Here is an 11811-nt window from a genome sequence, read left to right on the forward strand (position 1 = left end):
CAAAACATCTCAAATAATTTTCTAATGCTTTGTTCATAGCCTCATATTGCCCATCTGTTTGTGGATGATAGACAGTGCTGTGACATAGCTAGACATCATGAAGCTTAAAAAGCTCCCTCCAAAACGTGCTAGTAAACACAGGGTCTCTGTCTGAAACAATAGACTTAGGGAAGCCATGTAACTTGAAAATATTCTGTAAGAACAATTGTGCAATTGTCGTAGCCATGCAAGCGTGAGACAAAGACACAAAATGACTGTATTTAGTTAATCTATCAACCACCACCCACAAAACCGAATGACCTTTAGAAACTGGTAGGCCTTCAATAAAGTCCATCGAGATATCTGTCCATGGTGAATCTGGAATAGGCAGGGGCTGTGACAGCCCATTAAGTAAAGCTTGTTCCACTTTGACTCGTTGACAAATATCACAACTTTTCACAAACTCCTTAACAGCCTTCTTGAGCCCTGGCCAAAAAAAATTTCTTCTCACTCTGTAAAGTGTTTTATCCATACCAAAGTGTCCTTCTGCATTGCTATGAAGCAACTGTAAAATCTTCTAAATAAACATAGGATCCTTGGGTAGGTAAAGTCTATCATTATAGAACAGTAAGTCTCCTCTCACAAAAAACTTAGAGGAAGAAACTTGGCCTTCAGTCACCTTTTTAAACAACTCCTGTAAATCCTTGTCTCTAGAATAGCTCTGTTTGAGTTCAGTAAACAACTCATAGTAGGAAACGAAATAAGACACAAGGAAACTGATTCTTCACATTGCCTTGAGAGTGCATCTGCCACTCTATTATCCACTCATTTCTTATATTCAACAATGAAATCATAGCCTAAAAGTTTAGTAATCCACCTTTGTTGCATAGGGTACCCACCCTTTGCTCCAAAAGGTACTTTAGGCTTGGATGATCAGTCTAAATAACAAAGGACTAACCAAGTAGATAAGGCTTTAACCTTTGAACTGCTGACACTAGGGCTAGCAATTCCTTCCCATAGGTAAATAGGGCTAGGGCTCTACCCTTCAAAGCTTGGCTGAAAAATGCCACAGGTCTGGATTCCTGCATCAGAACAACCCCAATCCTTATATCCGAAGCATCACACTCAATAACAAAGCCCTTAGAAAAATCAGGAAGAGCCAAAACTAGTGGTTGAGTCATAACCACCTTCAACTTCTCAAAAGCCTCTTGTGCTTCAAATGACCATGCAAAGCTGTTTTTCTTGAGTAGGGCAGTAAGAGGAGCAGCTGTAACGCCCCGTCCCAGAAGGTCCGGAGAGTTAACTTATGTCGCTAAAAATCATTTTCCATCCACATAGTACATAATCAAAATTTTCTCTATCTCACAAACTACTCATTAATTCACATCAAATACTCCAGTATAATTAATCCAAGACAATACAAAATCTTAATAAAAACATCAACCTCCCAACAATTCATATTATCAGAACGCAACAAACTTACTGAATAACAAAATCCTCAATACTCATGCAAACCTCATATACTTAAACCACTATTCTTAACTCCTCTTACCTATGCTCCATATTCTTGATCCTCAACCGGAATATTCAAATCATCTGAAAATATTGGAGATAAGAGGGGGTGAGTTATCAATAACTCAGTAAGCAGAGAACATATACTAGCGTGCAAGCATGAGCCTTTTCAGAAAGTTCAGTATGCAGAAACAAAACATTATATTTTTATATGCAGATCTCATACACCTGTTATAAGAAAATCAGAGTGATTTTTCAGACTTTTTAGACTCAAAACTTAACTGTTCATATTTAAAGACACTTTCTATATTCAAAGATCATTTTCATATTCAAAGACCATTTTCATATTCAACATCCAATTGTTCATATTCAAAGATCCGTTTCATAATCAAAGACCTTTTTGGCATTCAAAAACTATTTTCATATTCGAAAACCAACTGTACATATTAAATATCATTTTCATATTCAAAATCGCTTGGGCATAACATAACTGAACCTCTTCATCTTATCGTATCATATCATATACCATGTTTAACCCCCGTAGTAGGGTTGTGCTATCCCCGGTGGCCAAACCAGACAGTATCATATGGTGAACTTCCCATTTTTCAATCTCGGAGCCCCGAGTGTGCACACAGGAAAGAACACGTAAAAAGACTACTTTGTTTCCAAAGTGGGTGCACTCATATCATATCATATCATGGTGGTACCAACCATATCACGTGAACCAGTATCATCATATCAGAACCCTATTTAGAATCAGATTCAGAATAGATAAGTATGCCAAAGGTTTATTATATCCATATCATATCAAAACACGTGCGAAACATATTCATATCCTTTCCATTTGATCAAAAACGTATCAAAATCATTTCATATCACATGTATAAAAAAAAATATCTCAATGATATCATATTCGCTCTTTTGCATATTTCAGAAACATGTCAAATATTGGTCATGTCTACGCAATTCATGTCAGAAAAATATTTTCTCTTTTCCGTACAGATTTCATAAGTGATGCAAATAAATGACCGAGGTTGGTTTTTCTCAAGTTTTCATTTCATCACAAAATATGCAAAGTTTTCAGAAGGTCAACCTCAGTCTCAATAATTCATATAAAACCTAGCATAGGAATCTCGCTTACCTGGAATTCTTAGCTTTTCCAGAATTTTCCTCAAAAATGTCGAGTCGACTATAAATCATCACCTATAAAATAATCACGTAATTTCCATAAGTTTCCAATCAATCACATATTTCGATATTTAAGCCTAAACTTCTAAATAACCTATTTTAATTCCTCAAAACTTAAAACCTTCATAATTCCAAAATATATCACCACTTTCTAAAATCTTCAATATCCACCGTAACCAACGTCAAACTCAAAACACTAATATTTAAACCCGAAACCGCCAATAAATCTCACATCATAAACCAATCACACAAACAACTCCATAATCCAATCCAACCGACCCCCTTACTCCTCGGACTCAGTCCGGTACAACCAACCAATTCACCGTAAATATGAGTTCGCGCAAAATACATTTAAATCTCAAAAGTTCTTTGAAAAAATACTTACAATGCTATAATATAATTTTTGAAAGATCACGGAGGTGCTAGAAATGGCGGCACAGTAACAGAACAGTGCAAAATGCACTGTGGCCGTGGGTCTTAAAAACCCACTTTTGAACGGGGACAAACCAAGACCCGAAATTGATAGGGTAGGGCTTAGGGATGTCGGTGAAGCTAGTGGTGGTGGTGGTTGGCCGTGGGTGGCGGCGCAACGGGTGGTTGAAGACCAAAAATACCCAAATCGAAAATGGGATTCGTTGTGCTTCACCGATGACGAATCGGAGTTGGGGTTGGGTGCATTGGGTTGCTAGGAGGTCGAGGATGAAGTGGTTAATAAATGGTGGCCGGTGGTGGCGCGACGGCGACGCTGGAGTGAAGAGAGCGCCGCGGCTTGGTGTGGTACATGGGGGCTATCGGCGGCGAGTTAAGGGCTGAGATTGGTGGGGTGGTGTCGCAGTTAGGTGGGGAAGCTGATGGGAGGGGCGGTGTCGCACACGGCGGCGCACAACGGCGACTGGGTGGAGAAGGAGAAGCGCACGAGGAGAGAGAGAAGAGGTGCCGCGCAGGAGAGAACTGAAAGGAGAAGGAAAAAAAAGAAAAAAAAAAGAAAAGAAAAAAGAAGAGAAAAAAGAAGAGAAAAAAGAGAGGAAAGAGAAAATGGAGGGAAAGAAATGAGGTCCAATCCTCACATCTTGGATCACAAAAATGATCCAACGAAACGATTTCAAAACAACAAGTACAATAAAATAATTCAAACGTAGTGATTAAAATGAAAATAAATAATTAAATCCAACAACAAGTTAATTTAATATGAAAAGAAATTTAAATGCATAACAATAATTAATATTATGGAAACATGTCAAATTTAATTTTCACAAATTAAAAATCATAAAAATAAACCCACTAAAGTCTGAAAATTTTAAAACAAGAGAACCAATTTTTAAATTAATAACAAATAATCATTCAATTAAAAATACACTAAAAATACGGGGTGTTACAGCAGCAGTACACCATTACTCCCTAATAAATTTCCTATAATAACCAGTTAATCCCAAAAAGCCTCTCAAAGACTTAATGGAAGTAGGAGCTAGCCAATCAACCATAGCTTGTAGCTTAGCTAGATCTGCCCTTACACCATTCGTAGACACCAGGTGTCCCAAATAATCAACCTCAGCGCAACCAAATCTGCACTTACTTATCTTGGCAAATAATTGGTTTTCCTTCAAAATATCTAGTGTAATCTTCAAATGTTGCACATGCTCAACCTCATATTTACTATACACAAGAATATCATAAAAAAGTACTAGAATAAACTTCTTCAAATAGGGCTTAAAAACATAATTCATCAAGGACTTAAATGTGGAGGGTAAATTAGTCAAGCCAAAAGGCATGACTAAAATTCGTAACGACCCTCATGAGTCCTAAAAGCCGTTTTAGGAATATCTTCATCCCTTACACGAATCTGGTGGTAACCAGATCGTAAATGAAGTTTAGAATAAACTTTTGAACCACACAATTCATCAAGTAATTCCTCTACAACCGAAATAGGAAACTTATCTTTTATCGTCTCATTATTCAAGGCACGATAATCAACGCACATTCTCCAACTTCCATCTGCCTTCCTCACAAGTAAAACTGGAGATGAATAAGGAATTTGGCTTGGCTGTATTACCCCATTTGTAGCAATTCCATGACAATTTTTTCAATCTCTTCTTTTTGAAAATATGGATAACGATAAGGCCTAACTGATACAGCCTTTGACTCACGTTTAAAATGGATAGAATGATCATGTGATCTATTTGAGGGTAGCCCTTTAGACTCAACAAAAATCTCCTTGTAAATAGACAAAAGCTCTTGAATAACTTGAGAAGGCTTTTCCACTTCTGGCTGCCCTTCCATCAATTGCAGCACTACCCTTTTTTTCTCCAACTCTCCCAGCTTAAAACTTGAAGACTCTTCCACTAATTTGGACTGCTTCAATCTTTCAACACAATCTGCTTGCCCAAATAGAAAAATTGCATAGTCAATTCTTCAAAATTCCACAATATATTGCCCAATATATGCAACCATTGTATTCCCAAAACAACATCACAACTGCCAATACTAAAACAACTGCATCCATGGTGAACATTGTTCCTTGTATTAACATAGGAACTATAGATCAGCTTCCCTCACTTACAATTTGCTCTCTATTAGCAACCTTCACCGTCACTTTATCATCTTTATTCAACTTAAATTTCACCTTATCCACCACTGATGGATCCACAAAGTTGTGAGCGCTACCAATGTCAATTAAGATCACCACCCAATTTTTCTCAATTCTGCCTTTAATTCTCATTGTTTTAGGCCCCACTGCACCTGTAATAGCATTTAAAGATATTTCAGGTTTCCCTTCATTCTCCATGACACATACAAAATTATTTTCTTCTTTCCCTTCAGCATTTAGAACTTCAGGAAATTCATCCACAATCTCTTCAATCAATAATAACTTTGGACTTTTACACTTATGGCCAGGAATCCATTTTGATTCACAATAGTAACAAAGGCCTTTTTCTCTCCTGTCTTTCATCTGAGACTGAGAAATTTTCTGGACTGGTAAACTAGTTGTTCCAGAATTTCTGTTATTGTTGTCAAGTCCAAGGTTCTTGTTAGTCTCAACACCATAACTCCAAGCTCCTCTAACTCCAACATTAGAGCTAAAACTCCCATGATTCCTTGAAAATTTCTTATTGACTTGCACGTGCTCTTCTTGTATCTTGGCAAGCCCATAGGCAGTCAAAAGTGATGTAGGACTAAACATCCTAACTAGTAATCTTATTTCATCTTTAAGACCACTCAAGAAACAACTTAGTTTGTAAGTTTCTGATAGCCCTCTCAATCGATTAGACAGAGCTTCAAACTTCTCTTTATACTCCTCCACTGAATCTGTTTGCCTCAGCCTTGTCAAGGCTTCCATAGGATCATCATAAAAATTAGCCCCAAATCTCATTAACAAGGCCTTAACAAATGTATCACAATCTGTCAAGAAACCAGATTCCTCCAAATCTTGAAACCAGATGAGGGCCCTGCCCTCCATGTGAAAAGATACTAAAGACAATCTTTGTTGAGGTACTATATTATGGTAAGCAAAGAAATGATTCACTTTGTACAACCATCCAGCTGGATCCTCCCCATGGAAGGTAGGAAAGTTAAGCTCCACATACCTAGTATGATTTCCATGTACAACTTCTAGATTTGATGATCTCTACTGTGATTTCCTACTGAAGACGTGTCACCATTTTTGTTGTGATTAACTTTTTGTATTTCTGCAGTTAATCCTTTCAATTGCATGACTAAGGACTCCAAAGTTCTCTGCTGAGTGTTGAAAGAGCGTTTCAAAGATCCAACCTCCATTTACAAAGCTTTCTAATGCGATTCAGTAGATTTCTTGAATGTAGAAAATGAATCTTGAGCGTATTCCTTCTACCATTTTTGAAGAAAATAGAGATTGATCGACAATCTCTGATACCAACTGTCACACACTCCAATAAAGATTCTAGAATCAAGAAGAAATGAGAGAGAATTAGAGAAGAGAGGAAGTATCCAAATTGTATTTGTATTCTTCAATGCCTCAAATGTACAGACTGAGTCCTTTTTATACGTATGTATTCTAATGTATCTAATGGGCCCATAATGGGCTTACATGCTTATTTGATTACTCTGCTTCTAATTCCCAAGGCCCGTGCACTTATGTCCAACACTTAAGCCCACGCAATTAAGCCTCATTACCGTAGTTCTTCTTCACTTCTGAATGTCCCAGACTTGAATTGCCTTCTCGCATACTTTGCCCTGCCGGAGTACCAAACACGTCCACAACATCCAGCATATATAAATAGTACGTAGTACTGCTACCATGTATATGGTAGTTGCACGCTAATGTGTTTATAATTTCTATATCTATTAATTCTCTCTAACACACTATATATATACAGAGAGGAAATTCCTTTAATTCGCAATATATAAGAAAATTTTATGAAATTAAAAATACTAATCTGTTTAACATTTCATGTTAATCTAGACTCATTTTAAACTCATCTTTGAAAAAAAAAAAGGATCGGAACAAACAAACTAGAACTTACTTTTATTTAATCTTTCAAAGGCATTTGATATTTATATATATATTAATTATACAATCTTGAATTATGGAATCGGTGGAAATGATCATAAATAATAATCAATCATAAGCAGGTTGAAATCTTGACTATTTTTTTAAAATGACTTATATGCTGCCCATGATCACAATTTGACTTTTATATGCATGAAATGATCTGATCATGACCGCTATCAGCCAACGAGGGAACTCAGTCAATTAAGGTTGTCTATTTTATATAACATGTATATCGTACTGCTCAAAATATGGCTTTGGATTTATATATAGAAGCTTTCACCTGGGGTTTTCTGGCCTGATCCGTCGTTAGTTCATGCCAGCTTCCACTTGTCGATCCCAGGATGTTCTCTAATTCATCCAAGCAGGCATATTTTCTCAGAAGCATACATTAATTCAGGACAACCAAAAACTTTCACCCACTAAAAGTTCACCCACTTTTCATGTGTACCTACATGCATATGATTAGTGTTATCATTTTAATTATTATATGTTTCTCAGACTTGATGATCTATCTGTTCTTTATAACAATTTCCATAATATAATCATGTACATCAAATTACGCATGATTAGACACAATTAAATGTCAAAATTACTCAAGAAATTGAGTAAGAATGTTATAAATATTCCTTAATTTCCTTATTATATACACGTAATTGACCAAACCAATAAGCCAATATTAGTTTAATTACCTGCAAATTATATATATATATATATTTATCTTTTAAATCCTGGAAAGACAATCCAGAAAATCAGGTCAAAGATTGGTTTCTGGATAAATTATCATCCTATCTGATCTCCAAGAAAAATTTAAAACATTATGATCACTACTAGAATCTCTACCTTTCATGCGCACTACAGTACATAAATACTGTTCTTTAATTTCTGGTAGAACCTTCCATAAACACATCCATCCAAACTTTTGAAAACTGGATGTTTTCTATATAATATTATACCGCCGGCCTCGGCCTCTTCATAACGGATCCACAACTTAAATCAGATCCTTCAAAATTATGGCAAGCCTTAACTTTGTGAACTTCCTTCCTATTGTATTCGCCTTGCTCATCGCTGCCGGACGTGCCACGCCGATGGCTGGTGCCTCGTCGATGCCGGTGGTCAAAGCGGGTTACTATCCTTCATGGGTTTTGGATAGTTTGCCACCTTCAGCCATAAACACATCATTGCTTACCCATGTCTTTTATGCTTTTCTTCTGCCTAACAATGTCACCTTTGAAATTGACATCTCGGATTCAACGGCCACGATCCTCTTAAACATCACCACCACCCTCCATCACAAGAATCCCAGCGTGAAGGCTCTTTACTCCATTGGTGGAGGAGGTATCGACCCAGATCCTTTTGCTCCCATTGCCTCCAATGTCTCATCTCGTGGAACTTTCATACATGCAACTATAGAGGTTGCACGCAAGTATGGGTTTGATGGGATTGACCTTGACTGGGAATTCCCTCAAAGCCCACAAGAAATGAACGATTTTGGCCAATTACTAAAAGAGTGGAGGCATGCAATCCGAGAGGAGGCTAAGGTCACAAACAGGCTTCCTCTATTGCTCACAGCCGCCGTGTACTATTCAGCAGACTTAACGGATGGTAGTAGCCGCTCTTACCCGGCGGCTGCGATTAAGGATAACTTGGATTGGATCAATGTGATGTGTTACGATTATCATGGATCATGGGATACTTCAGCCACGGGGGCTCATGCGGCATTGTTTGATCCACAAACTAATCTGAGTTCAGTTTATGGGCTTAAGTCGTGGATTCGTGCTGGGGTACCGGGAAATAAGTTGGTTATGGGCTTGGCGCTTTATGGTAAAACATGGAAGCTCAAAGAACCAAACTCACATGGAGTCGGAGCACCAGCCATCGGCGTGGGTTCGGGAGATATGGGTGTGCTGACTTTCTCACAAGTGATGCATTTTAATAACAGGACCAAAGCCACCGTGGCATATGACGTGGACACAGTTTCGGCCTATTCTTATACGGAGGAGTCGTGGGTAGGGTATGATGATGCCCTATCGACAACAGGGAAGATTTTGCTTGCTCAGGCGCTTGGGCTTCGAGGGGATTTCATTTGGGCTCTCACCTTTGACAAGGAATGGACAATAACCGCACAAGGTACGTATATATCTTCTTTTTTTCATATCGTATAGTGCCATTTTTTTCATTTTCGTAAGCAAATTGGTATTCAATGAACTATTCAATATTCATGAGTCATCATGTACGTACATATAATAATAAGAAAATGCTACTTTGGTACTTCGTTTTGACACTTTATATAATTTTATTTTTTATTTTTTATTTAATAGTTAAGGAAGTAACTATTAGTATATTGATTTTTTTATACATTTTAAAAATGTTTTAAAATTATAAAAAAAATATAAATAAAAAAAATTAAAAAATAAGAAGATAAATTTATGCTAGGTGGCATGCTCAGCGGTCAAGGGTGACAGCTTAGCACTACTAATAATAATATTCATGATCATTAAAGGGTATTAACATTTTTTTTTTTTTAATTTCTTGGCATGTAGCTTCAAGGTCATGGATCCTTGACAAATGATATTGGAGCTTTGTTATTTGGCATGTTGTCTGTTGGAGAATATCATCATCATCAAGTCCTCACGCGAGAAAAACTAAATAAAAAAAAATTAGTGCAGGCATGCTGCGTATTGCCATGGAACCCCACATCACGGCCATGACATTCAATCTGCTTGTAAAGCAGAACCATTAATATCCAGTGGTTTTCGATTTATTTAGTAGTTTTGTAGTAAATTAAATTAAAGTCAACCCAATCCAATGCATCTTATATATATGTTGTGTGTGTGCCAGCTTAATTGTTCTAATTAAAACTGAGATCATCAGTTAATTAATTAGCAGCATGCAGCTGCTAGCTAATTAATTTTGGAACGACACCAAGGCTACCTACACTACAATAGAATTTGTCTTTTATGACTGACAAAACTGTCACAAAAAAATGAGCAAACCGTCACATTGTGACAGTTTGAGACCGTCACCATGCACGACTATCACCTAAAAGGCATCACAGAATGTTTTTTGTGACGATTTACTATTCAATTGTCATAATTTTTTTTTTTTTTTTTTTGTGATGGTTGGAAGTCTTCTGTGAGGTGCAACGTTCGAACATAATGATTTTTTGTGATAGTTAAAAACCGTCACTGAAAGTAACGTTCACACGTATAAACCGACGTTCGAACGTTAACCCCACTGATAAACATTTGCACGTAAAACATTGACGTTTGTTGTTTTGCTTTGCACAAATGATATTTATGTCTAGAAGTAACAAAATTTAAACTTTAACTCAGAGATGTTTGAATGTAGCATTCTAATGTTAATGGAGTAGTGTTCGAACGTAACATTTTTAACGTTTGGATGGAAATTTTTTGTTCGCATGTATCTATTCTAATCATCTGAACATTGTGCCTAACGTTTGAACGTTTTGTTCAAATTTTCTGGTATTTTGTTCAAACGTGAACTCATGTTCAAACATTTATTGTTTACATGCGAATGTTATGATCAGAAATAGTAATTTGATAAAATTAAAAAGCATACAAATTGTTTCATATTACACCATAAATGTAACAACTAATAATATCTTATAGAGTTGCAAAAGTAAACAATAAAAGTTTATAATAATGATAATGATAATGATAATGATAATGATATATTAATCATTTCTTCTTCTTTCCTCGTATACTGCGATCCTGCTGAATTAACTTAACATGTTCCATCTGGACCGTCATCTCCCTTTGTATTTATTCTTGGACTTCAATTCGTATTCTCTAATCGCAGTCTCTTTATTGCTCCTGCAAACGTGTTTCTAAATCAGACTGTCACGATAAGAGAGACTCCAACTCCTGCTGTCTCGACTTCATCTGCTCAATTTCTTGGCGTGCTGCATCTAAATCTTTAGTAAGATTGTTAACTTCCGAAGTCAAGGTCTTTGAGAATGAACCGACACGCTTAAAAGAACGTCTCAAACCTCTTACCAAATCAGAGTTGATCTCAAGCACTTGCATGAATATGTTTATGTCACTAGGAGATGATTCCTTAGAGGCTGATTGGTCTCAACCATTTTTTCCTACAATTATAGAAAAAAGACACTATAAGTAACATATTACAAAAAATAAGGATTCAAACATAATATGAATTCACATGTTGCATAATTTATTTATAGAAAATAACGTAACTTATATAATTATCTTTAGCGACATGATCAATCCACTCACTGTGCTCATCAGTGTGAGTAGTAGCATAAACATGAATGAAAGAGAAATTTTCAGGATCATCATGTTTCTAACAAAGCCACATTAGTAATTTTAAGAAATAATATTAGTACTCAAATAAAATAATATGATAAAAATGAGTGAGAATTAATAAGTTCTCAATTACCATTTTATCAGCAAGACGTTGGGATGACCTTGAGCCGGCGTGATGGTGGATTGTCAAAGTCATTCTATTATATATATTGATAGAACTTAAGTGCAGCAAGAGAAATTAACAATGTTAAATATAATATACGAAACCAATTATAATGTCAAATAACTTACAGGGAATAAATCAATAATACTTGTTAATCT

General features: G+C 36.3%; 1 protein-coding gene across 1 annotated transcript; it reads left to right on the forward strand.

Moving 5' to 3' along the window:
• The first annotated feature begins 7978 nt into the window (after positions 1-7978).
• Positions 7979-9380, forward strand: LOC121268032 (class V chitinase CHIT5b-like). Its single transcript, XM_041172134.1, has one exon. It carries the CDS (start codon positions 8215-8217, stop codon positions 9364-9366), a length of 1152 nt encoding a protein of 383 aa, XP_041028068.1. The 5' UTR covers positions 7979-8214; the 3' UTR covers positions 9367-9380.
• Positions 9381-11811: the final 2431 nt, after the last annotated feature.

The sequence above is a fragment of the Juglans microcarpa x Juglans regia genome, chromosome 5S (assembly GCF_004785595.1).
Source record: "Juglans microcarpa x Juglans regia isolate MS1-56 chromosome 5S, Jm3101_v1.0, whole genome shotgun sequence".
NCBI lineage: Eukaryota > Viridiplantae > Streptophyta > Magnoliopsida > Fagales > Juglandaceae > Juglans > Juglans microcarpa x Juglans regia.